Below are 25397 nucleotides of genomic sequence, written 5' to 3'. Positions count from 1 at the left end.
ACTTGTAAATATTCTACATAAGCCCTTTTTGACACCTCTCCGTAACAATATTTATGACCTCCGCATGCAAGTGGCGATGTTTTCATCTCTAATAATTGTTGTAAATTTAAGAATAATTCTTTATTTTTTTATGAGTCGTTAGTATTGCCTACTGGCAGGAGAAGCAATACTGAGACATATATTCACGTGCATTTCACACGCCGTTGATAAAAGACTATGCCGAAGGGGTCACTGAACTCTGCAGGTTTCTGTCATGGTCAAAAGAGCACGCAAAGCAACTTTAAGCGAGCTGAACATACAGCAACATATTCATTTTTTAAGCATGGGCTATCCGTACCCTTATAAATAATTGTTAGCTGGCTACCTCCTTCTCTTAAATAAAATATAAGAAACCTTGTCATGTGTATATATTTAAACATGTGTCTGTGCATGGTGTTCACAGTGGAAATTTAAAAAAAAATGGAGGGAGAAATTAAGGATGAGGTAGCTGCCGCTGGCGCTTCTAATGGTTGTGCTCCTATTAACGTGAGAGCGTTAAGGGCCCCATGGTGTCGGTGTCAGCGTCGGCTTGAAGCTTATTGCTTCACCTAAACTCCTCTGCCGTCTGATAACTCGGACGGCATCAGTGCACCATTCAGCCTGTTTGAGTAAGGACTAGCCCTTTCGCAAGTGAAGCGGAACAGTGCCTCAGGACAAGACTGGATCTCCTGTAGCATGCTCCGCAACGCAGACACAGCTACTAAGCACAAGCTCCCACTAAGCACACAGCTACTAAGCACAAGCACAAGCTCAATACGTATTGGCAAGACGTCTCCCTGCTTAAGCACTGGAACCATTCCGTTGTCGTACCTATACCGAAGCCTGGCAAGCAACCCACGCAACTCTGCAATATGCGACCAGTCTCACTTACTGCAACAATTTGTAAGTTAATGGAAAAGATAGTTACCACACGCTTCTGTCACCATCTCGAGGAGTGTGGGTACTTCCACCCCTTCCAGACCGGATTCCGGCCGCAGTTAGGCACACAGGATAGCCTCTATCTTCTGCATATCACCATCAAACGCGAGAGGAAATTTTGCATAGGACGACCAGACACTCTAGCAGCAGTTGACTTGAAGAAAGCTTAAGCTTTCTTAGTGTCATAATTGTGACACCATTGTCCACCCTGCTATTATCAAATCAGTCGAAAGCACCCAAGCAGGCACCAGAATGGTCAACTTCGTCAAGGCGTTCTTAAAGGACAGGAGATATTAATTTCAGCCATCTACCGGTCATTTAGCCAGGCACTTCACCAACTCTGTAGCAGTCCCACAGGGGTCGGTCACCTCCCCTACACTCTTTAATGTCGTCATGACCAAGACCGCATGGAAGTTAGGCGCAGTTAAAAACCTTTGGTCAACAATGTACGCTGATTATTAGATATCACCCTGTGGACGATATATAGGCTCAGTACAGCTGAACAAGTAACAACACTGCAAAACGCACTGGATATAATTGATCAAGAGCACAGGCATGAGGCCCTCGCCGAAGACGACGCAATACATCACAATACATGAGAAACATGGAAGCTCCGATGTAAACCTTTACTTCAACAGACACCAAATTCGCCAACAGGAAGAGGGATACTTCATAATATTGGGCATCCCAATCAACAAAGATGGCACGGCAAGCACATGGCTTCAACAGTTGAAGCAGCAATGGAAACCAATGGAGCACCTTATTAAGAGGCTAACCCACCACAGCATAGGGGCAGGAACAGATTGCGAGGTTGCACGACGGCTTACGGTAGCTGTTCTCATCGCCAAGATAAGGTACGGAGCCCCATACTATTACGACCTGACGGCTGCCAACTACAAGCAACTTGAGAAGCCACACACCATGGCTATATCAGGGCAATCACCGGCCTACCAATACATGCAAGAACAGAAGAGCTGCACAGATATTCCTGCTTCCCGACGGTAGAAGCACTGTTAAAACCTACAAGGATTACCACGAATCGACGCTGAAGAACACGTGGAAAAGGCCAGCAACTGATATCTACATTGCATGGCACGAACCTGCACCTGCCAGAGCTGCACCACCTCCTTCCACCCTGGGATGAATTAAGGGTTACGGAACCCAGACCAATCCCCACGAACACCAAAGGTGAAGGCAGGGCACACCGACAACAAAGAGTATTAGACGCGCAATCATGATACATCATCACCATCAGCCTATATTTATGTCCACTGCAGGACGAAGTCCTCTCCCTACGATCTCTAATTACCCCTGTCTTGCACGAGCTGATTCCAGCTTGCGCCTGCAAATTTCCTAACTTCATCACCTCACCTAGTTTTCTGCCATGACCGACTGCGCTTCCCTTTTCTTGGTATCCATTCTGTAACTCTAATGGTCCACCGGGTATCAATCCTATGCATTACATGGCCTGCCCAGCCCCATTTCTTTCTCTTAATGTCAATTAGAATATCGGCTATCCCCATTTGCTCTCTGATCCACACCGCTCTCTTCCTGTCCCTTAATGTTAGGCCTAATATTTTTCGTTCCATCGCTCTTTGTGTAATCCTTAACTTGTTCTAGAGCTTCTTTGTTAACCTCCAAGTTCCTGCCCCATATGTAGAGGCGCGTCGGGAACGAGAGAAAGAGAACGCGCGTCCGGAACGAACGCCCTTGTGCACCGCAGCGCACCTAGCTACGGACGAGAGAGAAAACGCCGGAAGCGTTCTCCGGAAGTGGAAGCGGAAGTCGGCTTCCGGTTATACTATACATATATACGTATTAGAGTGTACTAGAATATGGTCGAGTGGGAGGAGCGGCTGGGGCGGCGCATGCTTTGCAGTGAGGTGGCGAACGTGGAAAAATACTGGGGCGGCGCTGCGGTCGAAGTGGATTGGGCCGCATCAAGGTCGCGCCGTTGGAAACTGCTGGCGATACTGCTCGGCAGGGTCATTCGTACTACTTCGCGCGCTGGTATTTGCGTTCAGACCGATCAAATGGGGTTCATAATTGCATATGACATGTATTTATGCCTTAAGAATAAATTCCTTTCCTTTCTCTTCTTTATTTATTTTTTATTATTTTCTAATGCGGCTCGGTGATTGCACGTGCATTGCGGCCGCAGTGTAGGCTTTCATTCTACTGTATTATTGTACGGTTCCCTTTGGAGAAAAAATATTTTTCTCATTCTTCAAGCAGCATGTATATCTCGTGCGTATTGTTGCGCATATAGTTTTCTATCAGTAGGTCTGACGAAACGCAGACGAAGCAACATATGACCCCTTCCTGCTTGCCGCTTCAAACAAGTAAAGCATATCTGCCCCATCCGGCGCCTTGTACTTAGATTTACGGGAAGCATTGTTATAGATTTAAAAAAAAAGTAAACTGCAGTGCAACATTCCAATCAAGTTTCCGCCTTTCTCGCGTAACAGAATGCATGCGGAGTAATTGGTATGTGGTCATAAATTTATTGCAGTCGGACCTCGCGCGCCGAAAACGGTTTTAGTTAGCCATTCTATATGCTAATCTTTTGCCGTAAGCCGTACGTGGAATTTTTTTTTCCAGTCGATACTTCAAAAAAGAAAAAAGAAAGAAAGCCTGCGCGGTAGCCTAATTAGTGTCTACATCGTGGATACGGCGTTGCGCTGCTAATTCGGGAGCTCGCGGGCTCAATCCAGGTCGCGGAATTCAATGGGAACGAAATGGAAAAAGACTCGTGTACTTCTATTTAGGTGCGCGTTGAAGAACCTCAGGTGGCAAAAACTAAACCGGGTGCCTCATAATCATATCGTGGTTTTGCCACGTAAAACCGAAGAATTTGCTTATATTAAAAAAAAAGAAAAAAGCAGGTGGCTGCGTTCATCGGCTTATTTCTGGGGGTGTAAACAACATAAATTATTCTCGAGCCTGATTTCCCAGAAAAACATGTTACGCTCAACCTATATTTCATGCGTAAATGTAATGCCGTTCCCAAATGTATGACCGCTCAACTCTGCAGCTTGTATATTATAAACGGCTGCGTTCAGTTATCCGATGCACTATCATAACGACCATAATGAAACAAAGGAACGGCATGTCTCACATACAGGTAGAGATATGTGCAGATCTGTTGCGTTCGTTGAAGAAAAGTGTAGTACCACATGGGGCACTCAGTTTTAATGGGCTGCAAACATGGTGAGACTGGACCTCCCGTCCGTTAATTCTCTCAGGAACTGCGCCTCTGCGCAACAGCCACGACTCTCCGGCAGCAAAATCATTCTGAATAACAGTCCTCACTTGCATGCAGTCACTCACCTTTGAGATTTCAATAGTGCTGGCATGCGTTACACTCGAACAGAAATGACTATTCGGCGTCGTACAGTATACCAATAACACTTGCACACACACACACACACACACACACACACACACACACACACACATTATATATATATATATATATATATATATAAGATGTTATGGATATTATTTCTACGAACGAGAGTTTTATTTCCAGTATTCACTAATAAGTGTGTTTGTTACTGCAAACACGTGCGCTTATTCCGGCCGGGAGTTCTCACTTTTTCAATTATTGCATTTATAATATTTGTTATTTTTCCCCTACATACATATATCGTAAATATATATGTCTATGTACTCTTTGATTTAATTACCTAGAAATACATTGATCATTCTTCGCGCCACGCACTTAATAAACCTGGTTTATTTCACTCTAATATTGTTTTCTTCAATCATTGTCCCTGATCAATATCCACCAACAAGAAGCGCGTGTAAAATGACAAGATATCAATAATAAAATTTTCTTACGTAGCCTTCATGGTGCGGAGATACCAGTTAGTTTTAGAGGACAGTAATAAAAAACAGCAGTTCACCTGGCTAAAACATTTGGAACCGGCCGTCAAGAGTCATGGGCGCACCGAAGCAACTAAACCATTAAAAATGTACTGCACAGAGGTTCTGCGAGAAAAACTGGGCGTCCGCCAGCGTCCGCGTAGCGAACGCGCGCTCGCTAGCAGACAACGCGCTTGACAACGACAGCAAAATTGAAGACGTCGCGTTGTATAATCCGTGCCTCAAATATATATGTTTGGCAAAATGGTGTAAACATACATTTACAGTTGAAATAAAGCACTATTTTAAGAGCGTACTATGCGCAATCGGCCTCGGCGCTCGCAACGAAAGTACATTGAATATGCCGCGGAGCGCGTCTCCGCCCCAATCCAGTTCGCTCGCAGCGCCCTCGTACTATTTTTCCACACGTGGCGCCTCAGCGCCAGAGCGCCGTTCGGCCCACTCGACCATTGTCTAGTACACTCTAATACGTATATATGCGTATACATACATATACGGACACACAACGCCATCTATTGAGTAATTCATAAAATAGAGGTGGCTACATACTACTACTACAGAGGAGGGAACGACCCACACCGTAAGGAGCTTCGCCCCTAAAACTGCTTTCTCGTTACACAGGCCCCTACCGAGTGCTTCGTGCCGTGACTCCCGTCACCTATCGCCCCTGACGCCTGTTGCGACGCCGGTTCCTTCAAGCTCGACCGGCGTTACTACTGGGTAGCGTGGCGTTGTCGGCAGGCTGCAGGCGTTCGGTAGACCATAGCGACTAGGTAGGGGCAAGACGATTTCTTAGTGCGAAACTTGCACAGTTTATTTCATGGTTGATTAAGGATAAAAAAGAAGAGAATGATTGGAAAATACTTGGCCTGGCCGCTTAAATAGGCCCGCTAAAAGCGTAGGCGGGATTTCGCTCACGTCAACGTCACGTGACAGGTACTGAGTCCAGTCGGGGGTGCGGCGGCTGCTCCCTCTCTGCCAGGCGACGTTACCCGGGCTTGCCTCCGCTAGCGGCGACTCGAGGTCTCCGGTGGTGCACAGTTCGCTCCTGCGCGCACACACACAAAGGGGCCAGTAATCACTGCGACTCGAGGTCTCCGGTTGTGCACAGTTCGCTCCTGGGCGCACGCACGCAAAGGGGGCCATTAATCACTGCGACTAGCCCGTGTTGTGCCACAGTACGTGCCAACCCTATCATTGAGGCGACAGGAACTCCGATTTATCTGCGTCGAATGGAAACGTCGCGGGTAATTGCAAGCAGCACCTGCCATCATCGCCACCCGTCCCTCTGGGCCCGGTCGACGAGTCGCCAAGGGGACGCGACGACACAATATGGCGCGGGTGACGTCAGCAACCGCCCTGTCTGGGTCCTGTCGACGAGTCACCAAGGGGACGCCACGACACAATACGGGGCGGGCGACGTCAGCAACCGTCCCGTCTGGCTCCTGTCGACGAGGAGCCGCCGCCAAAGGGGATTTAAGGAAGAACCGGCCCATTGTGAAACGAGAGAGTCGCCACCGGCCGCCCCGTCGGTCTGGTGCGCTCTTACCAGCTCTTACTGCTTTGACCAGCTATCGCCAGCTAATGGCAGCTATTACCAGCTATTACCTGCTATATCTGTACATATTTGTACATATTGTATAAAGTTTTCGTCTCCTCTTCGTCTGCTTCAAGACTCCGTCTCTCGTCCCGGACCCCGAGTCGCAATACCCGCCAGATTGAGGACCACTCGAGACAACCATAGCAAATCAGGGATTTATCCTCCGATAATCCCCTCCGCAGAGGTGTCACACGTCAATCGTAACAACATAATCCTTTTAGGGGCGAAGCTCCTTAGGGCGTGGGTCTGTCCTTCCTCCGTATGTAGCCACCTGTAGTTTTATGAAGTGTTCACTAGATGGCGTAAGTGGTGGTGGTGGTTAAAACATTTATTAAATCTTGAGCCTTATGTTTACAGCCTATTGAGGCTCGATATCGCGTAGGGTGGCCGGGAGCTTATGGCTCTCAGCGACTCTTAGAGCCCAGCCCACCAGCTGTGTAAGTGGTAGCCACCTGTAGTTTTATGAAGTGTTCACTAGATGGAGTAAGTCCGTAGCTCTGGTTGGCATGGAGACCGCTATGTATGTATGTATATGCATATATACATATATATGTATAGTATGACCGGAAGCCGACTTCCGTTTCCACTTCCGGTTCCGGAAGCCAGCTTCCGGAGAACGCTTCCGGCGTTTTTCTCTCGTCCGTAGCTAGGTGCGGTGCGGTGCACAGAGGCGTTCGTTCCCGATGCGCGTTCTCTTTCTCTCGTTCCCGACGCGCGCTCTCTTTCTTTCTAGTCCGTATCTAGGGGCGCTGCGGTGCACAAGGGCGTTCGTTCCCGACGCGCGTTCTCTTTCTCTCATTCCCGACGCGAGCTCTTTCTTTCTCGTCCGTAGCTAGGTGCGCTGCGGTGCACAAGGGCGTTCGTTCCCGACGCGCGTTCTCTTTCGTTCCCGCCGCGCGCTCTTTCTTTCTCGTCCATAGCTAGGGGCGCTGCGGTGCACAAGGGCGTTCGTTCCCGACGCGCGCTCTCTTTATCTCTCGTCCGTAGCTGTGGATTACCAGAATGATCCCCCGGTGCTTCGCCCACTCATCATCATTCACTTCGTGGATATGCTGTGATTTTTTTGAACGAGGTGTCGCACGTCAATCGTAACAGCATAATCTTTTTTGAACGAGGTGTGTCACACGTCAAGCGTAACACGCCCCTTCTGCTTCCCAGTCCAGTGATATCGTGCACGTTACACGACTGAAGCAGTATCACCCTCCCAGTGATGACATTTAGACGCTCCGGGACGTCGCTTCTGCCGCCGCGGGATTATGCTACACGCGTGTGGTATTTGATTGTTTGAACGAGGCGCGCGCTGGCGCCATCACTCGAGAAAAGAAGAGGAAGAACGAGCTGGGCTCGCGCTGTGAATCTAACCGGTCGGCGCTGCAACCGCTGTTGTAAATATAACCTGTAAATAGTTGCTCGTCTTACTGACTCGTCCTTCACGTAACAATAGTTTCGTGAAACGTGCGCGGGAGCAGTGGCACGAGCGCCTGCCGAGCACGAGTACAAGCGCTAACGGAGGGGCGCCAACGAGCCAGCTGTGGAAGAAGACGACGACGCTCCAGCCAATGCCGATGATGATACTTTCGTGAAACGCGCACTTTTACGGCTGGCTTAAACAGCTTCGCTGTTTAAAAAAATTGCCCCCACCTCCCCGAAGGGAATCGTGAGGAAATGCGAATGCATTTCTTGCGCCGAGAGTACACGGCGTAGTTATTTTAATGGCGTAAATTAATGACGAGACGAGGATTTGTACCGTAACCATTTATTTACACATTCATCAGCACCTGTTTGTGTTGTCATTGTACCTGACGGCCATAATCACAGCCTTGTGGTCGCTAAAGTGTACAGTCAAAGGGTCTTTGAGAAGCATGCGCACGTCACAGTTTCGGGTAAAGGCGAGATCAATGCAACTTCCGTGAACGGTAGTCGGACACTTGACGGACTCGGCGGAGGCACACTGCATAGAGTACTTTGTCCGCATGTACTCCACCAACCACTCGCCGCTCTTCTTTCTCACGTCCACGTTAAAGTCACCAACCAAGACGACGGGGTCAGATACTTTGGAGCGCACACACACACTTTCCATAGCCGCGTCCAGTTGCGCGGCAACGGCGTCACGAGCGAGGTTGGGCGCGAGGTACACGGTCACCACAAACGTGCGAGCGAGCAAACGGGAGAGTGGGGCGCAGGGAGGAGAGAGAGCGAACGGCGAGAGAAGGAGCGGCGAAGCACTGCACCTACATAAAGCTCCTATATATAAAAAGTAGCGCCATTATTAGATCTTGCCGCCACCGCGCTCACCCCGGCGTTTCCTCCTCGCCGCCTCCTTTCTCCCCAGCCTCCTCCGCTCCCCCATTGGCCAATCCATGTCACGTGGAAGCACGCGTTACGCTTTTGTATATTTTTTTTTTCTTTCCAGCGCGCTCCGACCGCCATTCTCGGGCCTGTGCGACGAAAGTGCTGTACGCACAAACTGATCAAACGTGTTAGGGACAAGAACTTCGTTGTGATGGCATGCTGTCGTGCCTTCAGTTACCGCAACTGATAAGACGAGCGCAAAAGACTTTTTTTTCTTTACCATCCGGCGAGCGCAAACGCTTGCTGCACACTTGGTATTTGCGCCGACTCGTATCGTCGCGTTGCTACTTCCAAAACGGCATCAATAAGGCCAGTTATTGACTGACGAAGCAAAATTGCGCCTAAAAAACTTTTCCGCAGGGCGCGATCGAAGTTTTCCGCGGATTTCCTCTGGTAGCGCGTTAGCTGTCGTCTGCCACGGCAGGCCCGACGGAGGCGGCACCACTGTCGTTATCTCGCCTTGATCGCGCTGGCCGCTCTGAGCGCGATAGTGGAACGGAGGAGGAGGAGGGAAGTGGTTGGCGCTGCTTTTTATATATAGGGGCTTTACACCTACGCTCTCCTACACTCTCTCCACACACGCGGGAGCTCCGCCGAGTTCCCGCGATGCGAGCGCCCTCACAAGCCAGAGCGCGCTCCTCTTCTCCACTCACTCTCCGCTACTCCGCCCGCACCACGGCTACGGTTGCTAGGGGCGAGGATAAGCGCGCGCCCGCAGCTGTTGCTATGGGAGAGGGAGTGAGAGCGGAGAGATAACACCTGCCGGCGCGCGGACACCGACAGACGCCTGACATGCCCCGACTAAGAAATGCATTCGCATTTAAAACTTGGGCAGCTTGCACTAGTGGTGCAAGGCTGGAGTAAACAGCGGAGCTGATGATCGACGTAGCTTCTTCCAGGTTTTACTAGGCTTGGCTAAGTTTTGTTAGGAAATGCTAAGTGCTGCTAGGCACGGTATTCCGAATCGGCTCGCCACCAATGCGCAGATTCTCGCTTGGCCGCGCGACGCGCTTCAAGGTGAGCGGCTTCTTCCTCGGGTGTCCGGATCTTCTTTGGTCGTCCCATGTCAAGGCCACATGTACTCGCCACAGAGTCAAGGAGAGTTCTGCCGCCGTCGCAGCGGGCCCGAGCTTTATCTCCCCAGTGACGTCACGGCCAAGCTGCGCCTCCACACTTGCCGGGGCAACGCCTCCTATAAAGTCTTTATAGGAGGCGTTGGCCGGGGCGTGGGTGGTCGAAACCTGCCGAGCCGCCGCCAGAGGCGCTTGCTGCAGTCACGGACACCGCGCGCGTTCGGCGCGAAGGCGGGGAAACATGGAAATGCGGACGGCGTCGGCAGCAGCTCTGCGCGCTGCCTCGTTGGTGTTGCATTTTCTCTCTCCCGAGCATAGCGTGTGCCGCGCGCATGCTCGCTTTCCCTTTTCTTAACGTCTCATGTCAAGGCAACATGTGCACGGCACGCAGAGGAGGCGAAGCACACGCCGCTCCGCGAGGTGGTTGCTAGGCAACGCGTGGTGACGTCATCGTTCAGCGAGGTTTTTGTACACGCGCTACGGACTGACGGTCGGCTTAAACAGCTCCGCTGTTAAAAAGAAAAGAAAAAAAGCTACGGACGCGCAATGTACGGCTTCAGGTGCACAACATGAAGTATGATCAAACTCAGTTGTCTTTGTGTCCTGCTCCGTGTCTGCGATGTTGAGTCCGGGACCACTTCGTAGTTACGTCACTGACGCGGCGGAGCACTTTATACGGACCAAAATACCGGTTCAGCAACTTTTCACAGAGGCCACGTTGGCGAACGGGGTTCCACATCCAAACTTGGTCTCCGAGGTCGTAGGACACGTCCCTATGGCGGATGTAGCGTCTGCCTGCTGCTGCTGGCCGATGTGCAGCCACGCGAGCTGCCGAGCTTCCTCGGCACGCTCTGCAAATTCCTCGGCGTCAGTTGTCAATAGGTCAGCGTCTTGACACGGCAGCATAGCGTCCAGCATCGTCTGGACTTCGCGATCGTAGAGAAGGCGAAAGGGCGTGAAGTGCGTGGTCTCTTGCACGGCGATGTTATATGCGAAGGTCACGTAACGTAAGATCCGATCCCATGTTTTGTGTTGGACGTCGATGTAAGATCCGATCCCATGTTTTGAGTTGGACGTCGATGTACATTGCGAGCATGTCTGTAACCGTCTTATTCAGTCGCTCGGTAAGTCGATCCGTTGGTCTGCGGCTGATACGCGGTCGTCTTGCGACGCCTGGTGTTGCTTAATTCAAAGATCACCAGCCCTTCCCCTGTCGAGAAAATGGGGGTAAGCGAAGCTTGTCGTGTGTGCATCTGACCTTCGTGGTGAATTCTCCCTCTATCTCTCTCTTTCTCTATTTCTTTCTCTGACCTTCGCGGTGATTTTCTTTCTTTCTCTGTCTTTCTCTCTCTCTCTTTATTTCTGTCTCTCTTTCTTCCTTTCTCTTTCTTTCTGTCTCTCTTTCTCTTTTGTCCTGATATGTGCCATTGAACCCTTTCTGCACTATCTCCAGGATCGGCCCACTTTTCAGCGTGACATCACCACCACCGCCAACACTTGTGAGCCTATAAAGCTTCGCTTAAAATGTTGCAGTTTCACCCGAAAGGCGAAGCATCAATTGCGATAGCAAATTAGTAGAGAGTTATAGGGAGTAAGGATAGTAGTTTTATCAGCTGTATAAACTTGGACCTGCAGCAGCACTAGCAATGCGCAGAACTGTTCTCGACGCCGTCGGCGTTTTGCCCGCGTTCGCACCGAACGCGTGCGGCGTTGCATGGTGATTGTTGCCGGTGCCTCTGGGGGCGGCTCGGAGGTTTTCGACGAGATCAGAACGGTACACTCGTCGAGCAGCGTCGGAAGTCTTTACCACATTCGCGCCTCCCAACGTTTTGATATAAATACGCATTTGGTGCCGCAGGTAAACGTCGCCTCCCCTGCCTCCCTCCCGTCCCCCCACGGCCTTTCGCGCGACGGAAGAAGTCGCGTTTGCTCTCCGCCGTGCGTTCCCTCCCTGTGAAAGCGCGCGAGGGACGCGCGCTTTCACTCGTACATGCAGCATACGGCGCGCGGCAACGATTTCATCGCCGTTGGACTCTATACGGAACCTCATGGCGACGCCGACGGCAGAAATCTGCTTGGAATGTCCATATAATTGCTATCGCAATAAAACTTCGTCCATAAGCTGCACTGTGAATGCTGTCCCTCTGTCTGTTATTACAGTGGAGAGAGTACCGTGACGCAATACGATGTGGTGCATGAAAAATTGCGCTACTTCTGAGGCCGTGGCTCGTGGGATCGCCTGCATCTCAGCATAACGTGTTAAATAATCAGTCGCGACGATCATCCATTTGTACCCGTCGGCAGACAGAGGAAACGGCCCGAGAATGTCCATGCCGACTTGGTCGAAATGCGTGTGAGGTGTATCAATTGGCTGAAGTAAGCCAGCCGGCTTAACGGATGGTGTCTTTCGGCGCTGGCATTCACGACAGTTTTTAACGTACTGTTTGACGCTTGCCGAAAGCCCGGGCCAATAGTACATCTCGCTTACTCTAGCGAGTAAGCGAGATGTACTAGATGTGGCAGCGGCGGTGGCGTGGAGCAGAGGTAGAACACCCGGCCTCTAATCTGAAGGTCGTAAGTTCGAATCCTCCTCCAGTCCACTACATTTTTAAGGCATGGAGTGGCGCCTGACACCGGCAAATATATATATATATATATATATATATATCGCCGAGAGCTAGTGGGGCCTTACTAGCCCAGGTGCAACCAAATTAGGAAGGCCCACTAAGCTTCAACAAAGTCACTCCCTCACCAAAACAGCCATTGGCCTCTCTGGTGCAGTATTTGGCCACTACCTCCCTCATGAGTCCTACAATTAACCCATGGTTCTCAGTCCCCAGCGGCTGCAGAGCACCTGACTAAGGCGGTGGTCAGACCTGCGATGCGGCAGAGGGTGCTAAGAATCCCTGGGTCGGAATAGGCCGCCACTGGAAACTGAACGTGGCAACGTTTAACACGCGCACCCTATCGAGTCAGGCTAGCTTAGCAGGGCTATTTGAAGAATTATCAGGTATTGCCTGGAATATTATTGGCCTTAGTGAGGTTATAGGAACTGGTGAGGCTTATACAGTGCTGACTAACGGTCATGTCCTCTCCTACAGAGGTCTTCCAGATAAGAGAGAATTCGGAGTAGGATTTCTACTCCATAAGGACATAGCGGGCAACATTGATGAATCCTAAAGCATTAATGAGAGGGTAGCAGTCGTAGTAATAAAGCTGAATAAGAGGTATAGAATGAAGGTAGTACAAGCCTACGCCCCAACCTCCAGTCACGATGATGAGGAAATAGAACAGTTGAAGATGTTGAATTAGCAATGAGAAATGTGCAAACTCAGTATACTGCAGTCATGGGCGACTTCAATGCAAAAGTTGGGGGAAAGCAGGCTGGTGAGCAAGCAATTGGCAACTACGGCATCGATTCTAGGAACACTAGAGGAGAGGTGTTGGTAGAATTCGCGGAAAGGAATAGGCTCCGAATAATGAATACCTTCTTCAGGAAGCGCAGCAACAGGAAGTACACCTGAAAAAGCCTTAATGGAGAAACAAGGAATGAAATAGATTTCATACTCTCTGCCGATCCCAGCATAGTGCAGGATGTAGAAGTGTTAGGTAGGATAAAGTGCAGTGACCATAGGTTAGTGAGGTCTCGGATTTCTCTCAATTTGAAGAGAGAAAGAATAAAACTAGTCAAGAAGAAACAGGCCAACCTAGACGCAGCTTTAGAACAACAACATACAAGTAATGAATGAAACCGTAACTAGGATCTCGGAAGCAGCAATTGAAGTAGAAGATAAGGCACCAAGGCAACCAGTAGATAAGCTCTCCCAAGTAACAAAGGACCTAATAAAGAAATGGCAAAACATGAAAGTGTCAAACTCGAGAGGTCAGATAGGATTCGGTGAACTGTAAAAACTGATCAACAAGAAGATATAGTAAGGGATATCCGAAATTATAACGTGGAGAAGATGGCGGAAGCAGTAAAATATGGACGCAGCATGAAATCAGTGAGAAGAAAACTTGGCATAGGACAAGGCAAGATGTATGCACTGAAAGATAAGCAGGGCAATATCATCAGCAGTTTTGATGACATAGTAAAAGCAGCGGAAGAATTCTATACTGACCTATACAATGCCCAGAGCAGCCAAGCTACTTTCATTCGAAGTAGTGATGAACAGGTTACAGAGGCTCCTTCTATAACTAGCGATGAAGTTAGAAGGGCCTTGAAAGACATGACCAGGGGAAAAGCCACTGGAGAAGATGGAATAACAGTCGATTTAATTAAAGACGTAGGATATGTCATGCTTGAAAAGCTTGCGGCCCTTTATACGCAATGCCTCACGACTTCAAGTGTACCAGAAAGCTGGAAGAACGCCAACATTATACTCATCGATAAGAAGGGAGACGTTAAAGAATTGACGAATTATAGACCCATTAGCTTGCTTTCAGTATTGTATAAAATTTTCACCAAGATAATTTCCAATAGAATCAGGGCAACACTTGACTTCGGCCAACCAAGAGAACAGGCTGGCTTCAGAAAAGGTTATTCTACGATGGATCATATTCATGTCATTAATCAGGTAATAGAGAAATTTGCGGAGTAGAATCAACCTCTCTATATGGTTTTCATAGATTATGAAAAAGCATTTGATTCAGTAGAGATACCAGCAGTCATAGAGGCTGAAGGAAATCAAGCCTCCCGTTCCATAGGAAAAGGGTTTATTATGAATAAACGTGAAACGACTCCGTGGGTTAGCTGCTGTTGCGCGTGGTCCCAAGCACGAGCTTCGTCCTCTTCTTTGTCGCGCTTGTTCCAACAAACTGCCCAGCGCGCAGAAGTTCACAAAAAGTTTGATTCCAGCGGGTACAGGTGTTGAACGACCCGTTTAACGGTAGATCCGCCCGGTAGTCTCAAGGTACAGGTTCTTGTCTTGCCATCCCTTCCTTTATGGAGCTCCTCTATTCGAACAATGCTCCATAGTTGCCGGGGCTTGTTGGGCTCTTGTAGAAGGACGAGGTCACCTTTCTTAATTCTGTCGAACGGTGTCGTTGACTTGGAGCTTGACATTGTTCTTAACTCCGAGAGGTATTCTTTGGACCAACGTTCCCAGAAAGTTCTTCGAGTTTTTTCTCGTTGTTCCCACATAGGTAGTATATGGCGACCATCGGCTGTGATCTCGCCGCGTGTTAGGTCGGGAAGTGCAGATATTCGCTTTCCTATGAGAAAGTGAGCCAGGGAGAGGGGTTCCAGATCACGATAGTCGCTATAAACGTATGTGATTGGCCGGGAATTGATTACAGCTTCTACTTCAGTTAAAGTTGTTTGTAGCTGTTTCTCCGTAAGATGTCCCTTGCCGATGCACTTCTTCAACGTCAGCTTGACCGACCTGATAAGTCTCTCGTAAAAACCGCCCCACCACGGTGCATGATCGGCGATAAATTTCCATTTTATGTGATGGTTCGCGATGAAGTTACAAACTTCTTCGTTTCTCAATGACTGCCACAATCTCGAAAGCTCTCTCTTGCTCTTCTTGAATGCTAAGGCGTTGTCGGAATATATAACAGAAGGAAGTCCCCGCCGCGACACAAAGCGTCGGAAAGCGTTGAGAAAGCTTGTGGCGGTCATGTCTTCTACTAGTTCGAGGTGAACAGCTCTAATCACGGCGCACGTGAACAGGCAAATATACACTTTGGCGTAGTCATTTGGATGTTTAACGTAGAGGGGACCGGCGAAATCTAGTCCTGTTACTTGAAAAGGTTCCGAAGCAGTTACTCTTTCAGGTGGTAACGGTGCAGTCACTTCGGAGAAGGCTTTGACGTTGTAACGTCAGCACACGATGAATCCTCTGATGACCTTCTTGACTAGCTGCCGTCCTCGTAATATCCAAAATCTTTCCCTTATTTGTACAAGTGTATCCCGAACTCCTGCATGAAGAAGTTGCCGATGGTGCTGCATGACGAGGAGCTCGCAGTAATAGTGGTCCTTTGGTAAGACGACTGGATGTTTTTCATCGTATTTCTTACTGTATTGTAGGCGTCCTGCGACTCGAAGAACTCCATTGTCGAGGAAGCATGTCACGTCCCGCAGTATAGAATCCTTTATATGTTGAGCTCCTTTGGAGACGCGGTCAATTTCAGGAGAAAAGGCTGAGCTTTGAACCTTCTTTATCCAGTATAGTTCGCCGGCTTGTACTTCTTCTGCATTCAGGGCTCCCCGGGACACACTTTTCCGCTTCAACTTCGAGGTAAATCGCAGTATAATAACTGTAACACGGTGTAGTCGAGTAAGAGAGCTGTAGTTGTGAATGTCTATAATAGGTGGTTCGGCTTGCATGGCGACTTGCAAGCATGGTACCCGATGAGTACGCTCCTCCGTGACACTCGGTGGAAGATCGGTTGAGTTCGGTCTACGGTGTGGTGGCCATTCATTCTCTTTACAAGTAAGCCAATGGGGTCCTGTCCACCAGGCTGAGTTTGCTGTCAATTCACGGGCCGAAACTCCTCTTGTCAAAAAATCAGCAGGATTTTGTTTTCCAGGGCAGTGTCTCCACAATGTGATGTCCGTTTTACTCTGAATCTCCGTTACCCTATGGCGAATGAAGTCTTTCCATCTCTTAGGATCGCCGGTAATCCAGTACAGTGCTATCATTGAGTCAGTCCAAAACTGCTCTGATGTAATGTCCTCGGATAGCTCTTGACGCACGTGCTCGTACATTCGTGCTGAGACGAGACAGGCTAGTAGTTCGAGTCTAGCAAGGCTTGTCTCTTTCATTGGGGCCACCCTGGACTTGCACAAGACTATCGTTGAGCTTTTGTCGTTCGTACTGCCTGCTGTGCAAATGTAGCAAACGGCACCATAGGCTGATTTACTGGCGTCAGCAAAAAAATGGAGTGCGTATTTGTCGCCAAGCCCATGTATGCCCTGTCGGTAGTACCAAGGAATTTCAATGTCACAGAGCTGTGGAAGTTCATTGCACCAACTCTTCCATTCGTGTAGAGCGTCCAGTGGCAAAGGTTCTTCCCAGTCAACGCCTTTTCTCCAAAGGTTTTGAAAACATATCTTCATCCTTATTGTAAAAGGAGTCAGCATATCGAGAGGGTCGTATAGGCGAGAGGTCGTTTGTAGCATGAACCGCTTGGTATCAGTTCTTTGTTGAACAAACTCTATAGCGTTTCCCGGACTAAACGACAGTACGTCGGTGTCAGGATGCCATACCAATCCCAGGACTTTCAGTACTCCTGTCAGTTGTCCGAGAGGTAACTCCGGAGGTTGCGTCGATTCTGTGCCAAGAACGCGTGGGTCGTTCGAAGCCCACTTGTGTAGCTTCATAGAGGCACTTGCGAATATCTCGGTGGCTTCTGACCGCAGTTTGGACGCCTCTTCAACGGAGTCCGCTCCTGTTAAAATGTCGTCAACGTATATGGAACCCCACAGCCTTTTTGCAGTTTCGGGGTAAGCAGACGACGCTTGATCCAGATGATGACGGATGGTTGCCGCCAAAAGAAAGGGACTACAGGTCGTGCCGAATGGTACTCTGGTCATACGCCAGATGCCAACGTTAGACAACGGTTGATCTGGCTTGGGTGCTTTCTCCAACCACAGGTAGCGCAAAGCGTCTCGGTCTGTGCTGGTGATGCTTATTTGCAGAAACGCTTTTTCGATGTCTGCTACTAAAGCAATGCGATGCTTTCTAAAGCGAAGTAGCAGTCCTATGAGATCGGCATTGAGGTTTGGTCCGGAGTACAGGCTGTCGTTGAGCGAGAGCTCTCCTTTTTCATGTGAAGAAGCGTCGAAGACCACCCTTACTCTTGTAGTAAGGTCCTCGCGGATTACTGCATGGTGTGGCATATAATACACTGGGTTTTCTGTATTATCGTCAGTGACCTTCTCGGCTACACCATCGTTAGCGTATTTACGTATGGCAGCATCATATTCTTGCAGAAGCTGAGGGCATCGGCGTAGCTTTTGAAGAAGTTGATTTAAACGCGTCTGTGCGTTTTCTCGATTGTTGTGGTTGACAATTGTCGGTTTCCATGGAAGTGAAACTACGTAGCGACGATTCTCCATCTTGACTGTGCTTTTGAAGAAGTCCAAAACTGGGTCTGCGTCCTGTGTCTTATGTCCCTCGGGTTTAATCCCCATAATTTCTAGGTCCCAGTAATTATCTGTGGTGATCTTAAATTCTTCCACTGCCGCTTTCAGTACTATTGTCTCGTTGCAGTGTGTGACGGTAGCACAAGAGGCTACTGGTCCGTGTAGAGTCCAGCCTAAGGATGTCTCGACAGCTTTAAGTCCGTTCTCCAAATTCTGTACGTTGCCCGTGACAAATGACCAGTAATAGTCACTGCCGATTAAGACATCGACAGCTTTTGGGCTTTCAGCTTGATCGTTATCGGTGAAGTAATAATCTTGGTGCTCGAGCTTGTCAGTAAAGTCTCCACTCGGTCGCGGAATGGATTGGTCGCAGATCTTGGTCGTGACGAGAGCTTCGATCAACAGTGTCTTGCAACTATGCGCTGAACTCAGAGTGATAGACACTCGTCGGAAAGTCTTCTCGTCATGATGCCCTCCAAGATGTCCTACTGTAAGACACTCGCGATCGAGAACTTGACAATTAAGTTTCACAGCCAATTGCTCGGTCACAAAAGTGCGCTGGCTGCCTCCATCCAATAAAACGCGAACCAGCATTTTACTATCCTGGCCGGCTGCCCAAGCAACAGCTGTTTGTAGGTATACGAGCCGTTTGGACATGCCAGTTCCAGTCATCTCGAGTTGTACCTGTTTAGGGAATGTCTGGGGTCCGGCGGTCGATTTCATCAACCTTGGGTCACACATTGTTTCCGCATGGCGCCGATTGCACTTTCCACATTTTACCTTTCTTTTGCAATTTTTTGCTACGTGATGCTCCAGGGTACAACGGAAGCAGCGACGTGCACCTAGAAGGCGTTTTTTCTTTTCCTCGAGAGGAATTGCCGAGTCGCACTGCTCTCGCAGAGTCTTGAGGGCACGTGTCTGGGACTGCACAGTGTCGTAGAGGCTTCGAAGGCCACGAAGGTCATTGGGGGATCGAACGGGTTGCAAGTCGATGAGTCGCTGCATGTGATCCTGAATGATCAAGTCGTCCTTAGCAAAGCGCCGCTTTAGAATGTCCAGGGCATCACTGTAGCAGCTCGCAGTTGCTGGAAGTCCCGCGATCGCCAATGCCGCGTCGCCGGTCAAGACTGAGCGTAGATAGGTGAACTTGTCGACGTCGGTGAGGGCACCGTTGTTGTGGATCACTTGGTTGAACTGTTCCCAAAAAGGCGGCCACATTGATGGTCGACCATTGAACTTTATAAGTTCGATCTTCGGAAGATGAACACCGGGTTGCAGCGTGCGTTGAACGGGTTCGTTTGACGTCGACGATGACGTACGGTTGAGTGATTCATGAATCTGACGTATACGGTATTTGAGCTTCGCGGACGTCGCTGTGGCTCGATCATTGTAATCGACAACCCGATCAAACTCTGCTTCAGCTTCCGTGGTAGAGAGCAGAGGTACGATGTCGGAGTCAGTTGCCCTCAAGTCGGTGTGAAGATGATTGAGGCGTTCGCTAAGGATGCAAAGCTGCTCATCCGTAACACTGTCTTGGCTAAGCGTTGATTCGACGTCGTTAATAAGCCGCGTTAGCTGCGATCTCTCGGCTTTGCGCTTGAGCTTGAGCGCTTCCATGGTTGGACTCGCGATGAGCAGCCAAAGGTGGGTACGATGAATCGGTAGGCAGGAAGGCGATTACCTTGGTACCATCGATGTAGTTCGCTGTTCCGATGAGTTTCGGCACCACTTGAAGGAAATCAAGCCTCCCGTTCCATAGGAAAAGGGTTTATTATGAATAAACCGTGAAACGACTCCGTGGGTTAGCTGCTGTTGCGCGTGGTCCCAAGCACGAGCTTCGTCCTCTTCTTTGTCGCGCTTGTTCCAACAGAGGCATTGCGTAATCAAGGAGTACAGGAGGCATGGGTGAATATCTTGGCAAATATCTACAAGGATTGCACAGCTACCTTGGTGCTCCACAAGAAAAGTAGAAAGTTGCCTATCAAGAAAGGGGTCACGCATGGAGACACAATCTCTCCAATGCTATTCATTGCATGCTTAGAAGAAGTATTCAAGCTCTTAGACTGGGAAGACTTAAGAGCGAGGATCAACAGTGAATATCTCAACAAACTTCGGTTTGCAGATGACATTGTCCTATTCAGCAACAATGGGGACGAATTACAGCAAATGATTGAGGACCTTAACCGAGAAAGTGTAAGCGTGGGGTAGAAGATTAATATACAGAAAACAAAGGTAATTTTCAATAGCCTGGCAAGGGAACAAGAATTCAGGATCGCCAGTCAGCCTCTAGAGTCTGTAAAGGAGTACGTTTATCTAAGTCAATTACTCACAGGGGACCCTGATCGTGAGAAATAAATTTACAGAAGAATAAGATTGCATGGGTTGGAGTGCAAACGGCAGGTATTGCCAAATCCTGACTGGGAGCTTACCACTGCCGTTGAAATAAAAAGTGTACAATCATTGCATTCTACTGGTGCTAACATATTGTCACGAGCCTCGAGAAGTAGTCCTGAAGGTTTAATAAACGTAGAGCAGCTGGCTCTTGGAAGACGCGACCGTCGGGGCTGGCTCGAGCAGAGAAGGGCGCGCGGTCTTCTTTCTTCTCTTGGGCTCGACCCACTCTTGCCCTCAACCCACTACCTACAGGTGGCAATATCCCCCCTTCCGAACAAAAGCATCGCCTCGATGCTAAAAAAAAAAAAATAGGCGTAGAAGACAAAGAAGAAGAAGGCTGGCAAAGCGAAAGTACACAAAAAAAAAATGTAGCCGTCACGCCGGCACAGTCAATGAACGAAGAAGCAAGCTCCCAAAGATAAATGAAAAGTAGAAACAAAGAAGGGAATGAGAGAAAAAAATGAAAACAAAACAAAAAAAAAATTACGGACGCGCAATGTACGGCTTCATGCGCACAACATGAACTATGTCTGGGGTCGGTTGTCTTTGTGTCGTACTCCGTGTCTGCGATGTTGTGTCCGGAACAACTTCGTAGTTTACGTCACTGACGCGGCGGAGCACTTTATACGGACCGAAATACCGGCTCAGAAGCTTTTCACAGAGGCCACGACGGCGAACGGGGGTCCACACCCAAACTTCGTCCCCGGGGTTGTAGGACACGTCCCTGTGGCGGATGTTGTAGCGTCGTGCGTCTGCCTGCTGCTGCTGGCCGATATGCAGCCGCGCGAGCTGCCGAGATTCCTCAGCACGCTCTGCAAATTCCTCGGCGTCAGTTGTCAATAGGTCAGCGTCTTGACACGGCAGCTAGCGTCCAGCATCGTCTGGACTTCGCGACCGTAGAGAAGGCGAAAGGGCGTGAAGCGCGTCGTCTCTTGCACGGCGGTGTTATACGCGAAGGTCACGTAAGGCAAGATCGTTTTGTGTTGAACGTCGATGTACACTGCGAGCATGTCTGTGACAGTCTTATTCAGTCGCTCGGTAAGTCCGTTGGTCTGCGGATGGTACGCGGTCGTCTTGCGATGCCTGGTGTTGCTCAATTCAAAAACTTCGTCCATAAGCTGCGCTGTGAATGCTGTCCCTCTGTCTGTTATTACAGTGGAGGGAGCACCGTGACGCAAGATGATGTGGCGCATGAAGAACTGCGCTACCTCTGAGGCCGTGGCTCGTGGGATCGCCTGCGTCTCAGCATAGCGTGTTAAATAATCAGTTGCGACGATCACCCATTTGTTACCGTCGGCCGAGAGAGGAAACGGTCCGAGAATGTCCATGCCGACTTGGTCGAAAGGCGTGTGAGGTGCTTCAATTGGCTGAAGTAAGCCAGCCGGTTTAACGGATGGTGTCTTGCGGCGCTGGCATTCACGGCAGCCTTTAACGTACTGTTTGACGCTTGCCGAAAGCCCGGGCCAATAGTACATTTCGCTTACTCTAGCGAGTGTTCGTGAAAAGCCTAAATGACCAGATGTCGGTTCGTCATGGCAAGCGAAAAGGACGTCGTCTCACATGTCTCTTGGAACCACTAGGAGGTAAGCACGGCTGGTCTAACGGGCATTCTTCTTATACAGCACGTTGTCTCGCAGGCAGAAGGGCGTCAACGAGCGGGACAGATGGCGTGGTATGGCTGTGCCGCAGCCCTCTCAATGCTCGATGATCGGTCGCATCTCAGCATCATCACGCTGCCGTCTGCTCAAGTCCGATGAACTAATGGCGCCCAGGAAGCCGTCATCGTTCTCTGCTTCCTGACTGGCAGGATCAATGGGTGCGCGGGACAGTGTGTCAGCGTCTTCATGCTTACGGCCTGACTTATAAACGATGGTGACGTCAAGTTCCTGTAGCCGCAAGCTCCACCGTGCCCGTCGTCCTGAAAGGTCGCGCATGCTTGCCAACCAACAGAGGGCATGGTGGTCCGTCACTACTTTGAAGGGACGACCATAGAGGTAGGGGCGAAACTTGATGATCGCCCACACGACTGCGAGACACTCTTTCTCCGTAGTCGAATAATTCGCCTCGGCACGGGACAGGGAGCGGCTGGCATAGGCTATAACTCGTTCCACTCCATCTTGACGCTGGACGAGCATGGCGCCAAAGCCAATCCCACTGGCGTCGGTATGCACCTCAGTATCAGCATCATCGTCAAAATGGGCAAGAACGGATGCTCACTCCAAGCGTAATGCAGCAAAAACCGTCTTTGCTCATTATGCCAGACAAATGGCGTGTCGTCCCTTGTAAGGCGAGTATCTTCGAAAAGGCCTTAATAAACCGGCGATAGTAGGCGCACAAACCAAGGAAGCGCCGGACGGCCTTCTTATCGGCAGGAGCTGGAAATGCGGCCACAGCGGCAAGCTTGTCTGGATCGGATCGGACCCCTTTGGCGCTTACTATACATGCCCGAGGAACTTGAGCTCTTCATAACCAAAGTGGCACTTTTCGGGCTTAAGTGCGAGGTCTGCCGATCAGATGGCTTCTAGCACACTCCGCAGGCGGTGAAGATGATGCTAGAACGTTTCAGAGAATACGACTACATCATCTAGGTACACAAGACAGGCATGCCACTTCAGTCCAGTGAGGACAGTTTGAAGAAAAAAAAACTGCGCAAAAGAGACGAGTTGCCTTCTTTTCGTCCCCGTCTCTTTTGCGCAGTTTTTTTCTTCAAGTATGTTACACCAACTCGCACACATCAAGCTCCTGCTTAGGGATGGTCGATTAAATGTTTTAATCGATTAACAATTAATCGTTCGTCGCTTTAGCGTATCATTGATTAATCTATTTCGATGGGGGGTTTTTCGTCGATTAATCGATTAATCGACTTTTTTTTCGGGCGCTTTAAAAAGGCTGAAACACAGTTATCTATTCACGTAAGTACCTATTTTAATGCTTGAAAGGTGGAACCAGGATAAGACATACAAGCGTATAAATTTTGATAAAGAATAATGTTTAATTTGTTAGAGGTCAACTATAATTGCCACTAGTGACTAGTGAAGGAATAAGCAATATACAGAGTGTTCATATTGACACGTGTACTTGTTTATCTTTCCCCGGTGACCGCTTTTCACCGGCTAACAAATGTTAAGGTGGTGGTCCCACTCCGGCGGCACCAGCCCTTCGTTTCGAGTACTTTTGGAGCAACCGTGGTGGCTCTTCTACTTAGGATATAAAGTTGTCGTATATGCCATAAAAAAGCCTAATTCTTCTAGATTCCAACTATTTATATTATAAAGAAATTGAATAATGTGATCTAGAAATAAATGTTCAAGATCAAGCATGATATACATGGTTTTTGCGAAATGTGTCTCAGTTGTGACCATATTTAGAAGAAACTACCACATTTACTGCATTGCGGCTTGCTCTGTAGCTTTAGGACATATTTATTTATTTCCTAGACGCAGCAAAATAATGTTGAATTTTTACTTTTTGGATAACTTGCTTTTGAGGATTGCCAAATATCGCAACTTCTGTTGTAAACAGCCCCGCCACTACATGCTCTAGAAAGCTAAATTTTGGACAATTAGAGTTCAAGGAATTTCCATGTAGGACGCTAAATTTTATTCATGTACCTTTATTAGTTTTACACCGCACCTTCGTAGCTTTAGTACCTTCCCGCAAAAATGGGCAAAAGTAGGACCAGAATTCTAAATATTGCTTAATTTCAGTCGCATTATTAGGAAAGCCAAGAAAGGTACATAAATGAAATTTTGCATCCCAATTGGAAATTGCTTGATCTCTAATTTGTCGAAAATTTACCTTCCTTGAGCGTTTAGTTGCCGGGATGTTTACAACAGAAGTTGCAATATTTTGGCAAACTTCAAAAGCAAATTATCCAAAAAGTAAAAATTTAACGTTGTTTTGCTGCGTCTAGGAAATAAATATGTCCTAAAGCTACAGAGCAAGCCGCAATGCAGTAAATGCAGTAATTTCTTCTAAATATGGTCACAACTGAGACACAGTTCGCAAAAACCATGCATCTCATGCTTGTTCTTGAACATATTTCTAAATCACATTAATCAATTTCTTAATGTTATCTATAGTTAGAATATACAAGAATTAAGCTTTTTTATGGTATATACCACAACTTTATATCCTAAGTAGAAGAGCCACCGCGGTTGCTCCAAAGGTACTCAAAACTGGGGGCTGGTGCTGCCGGACCGCCACCTTAAACGTTATCGCTCGGCGCAGGAAGCGCCTGCATGTATCGGAATTTTCTCGAACGTTATCGATGCTTCTATCTGTTGTCAATTGTCACCGACGCTTATGTAATCTGATTGTATGAGCGACGCCAATTGTCTAGTGCCTTCTGGAAGACACACGGGTACCAGAGATTACTATGGAACCTTCGATGACTCATGTATAAAAGCCGACGCGCTTCGCCGCTGATCAGATTTCGACGATCGCCGATTGTGTTCGCCGCTATCGTTGTGCTTCGAGTGAAACTTGCTTTTGTGGGCACAGGCTCGCCCAATAAAAAGTCCGTTTCGTCATTCACAGTTTTGCGACTGTTTTCTTCATCGTAACTACTACGTGACTACTACGGAATTTTTAAAAATCGCCTGTGGCAGGTAGCATAATTCTTATCGTTGAACGGTGGACATTAGTAGCACGAGCAATCGAAAGACATTCAACCAATTAACAAAAATTGACTAATGAACGTCTTGGTTAATTACTTTATGACACATATCGCAATTTACGAATTGTAGCTGGTGAGTTTGCAAGACGCATCTACTTGAAATGAATTTCCAGGATGACACCAGTTTCGAGATACTATTTCTCAAAGTGTTGGACGAAATACATGGAGGTTACAGTTACTTTTGTGCTTCAATGCATTTTGGTAAAAAAATTAAGTGGAACAACAGTGCATTTTTACGGCGAGTATGATGGCGCCTATCTCCAAACTGGTGTCATTCTGGAAATTCATTGGAAGTGGATACGCCTGACAAGATCACCGGCTACAATTCGTAAATTGTTATATGTGTCGTAAAGTAATTAACTA

The 25397-nt window shown here is 48.6% G+C and overlaps 2 protein-coding genes across 2 annotated transcripts in view; both read right to left on the bottom strand.

Annotated features, from left to right (window-relative positions):
* The window catches only part of LOC119460511 (uncharacterized), a 54462-nt gene that overhangs the window by 22227 nt on the left and 6838 nt on the right, over positions 1-25397 (bottom strand). The gene's annotated exons all lie outside the window — the stretch shown is intronic.
* LOC119461913 (uncharacterized) overlaps positions 5834-25397 on the bottom strand; it is a 42539-nt gene continuing 22975 nt past the window's right edge. Inside the window, exons 2-3 of the mRNA XM_037723280.1 lie at positions 18842-19156; positions 5834-5893 (exon numbers count right to left, since the gene is read on the bottom strand). Of these exons, the coding sequence (XP_037579208.1) occupies positions 5834-5893; positions 18842-19156 (375 nt within the window). The remainder of the gene's footprint in view (positions 5894-18841; positions 19157-25397) is intronic.

Source organism: Dermacentor silvarum, chromosome 8, assembly GCF_013339745.2.
Source record: "Dermacentor silvarum isolate Dsil-2018 chromosome 8, BIME_Dsil_1.4, whole genome shotgun sequence".
NCBI lineage: Eukaryota > Metazoa > Arthropoda > Arachnida > Ixodida > Ixodidae > Dermacentor > Dermacentor silvarum.
Note: the sequence above shows the minus strand (reverse complement) of the source record. Positions and strands in the feature narration are given on the sequence as shown.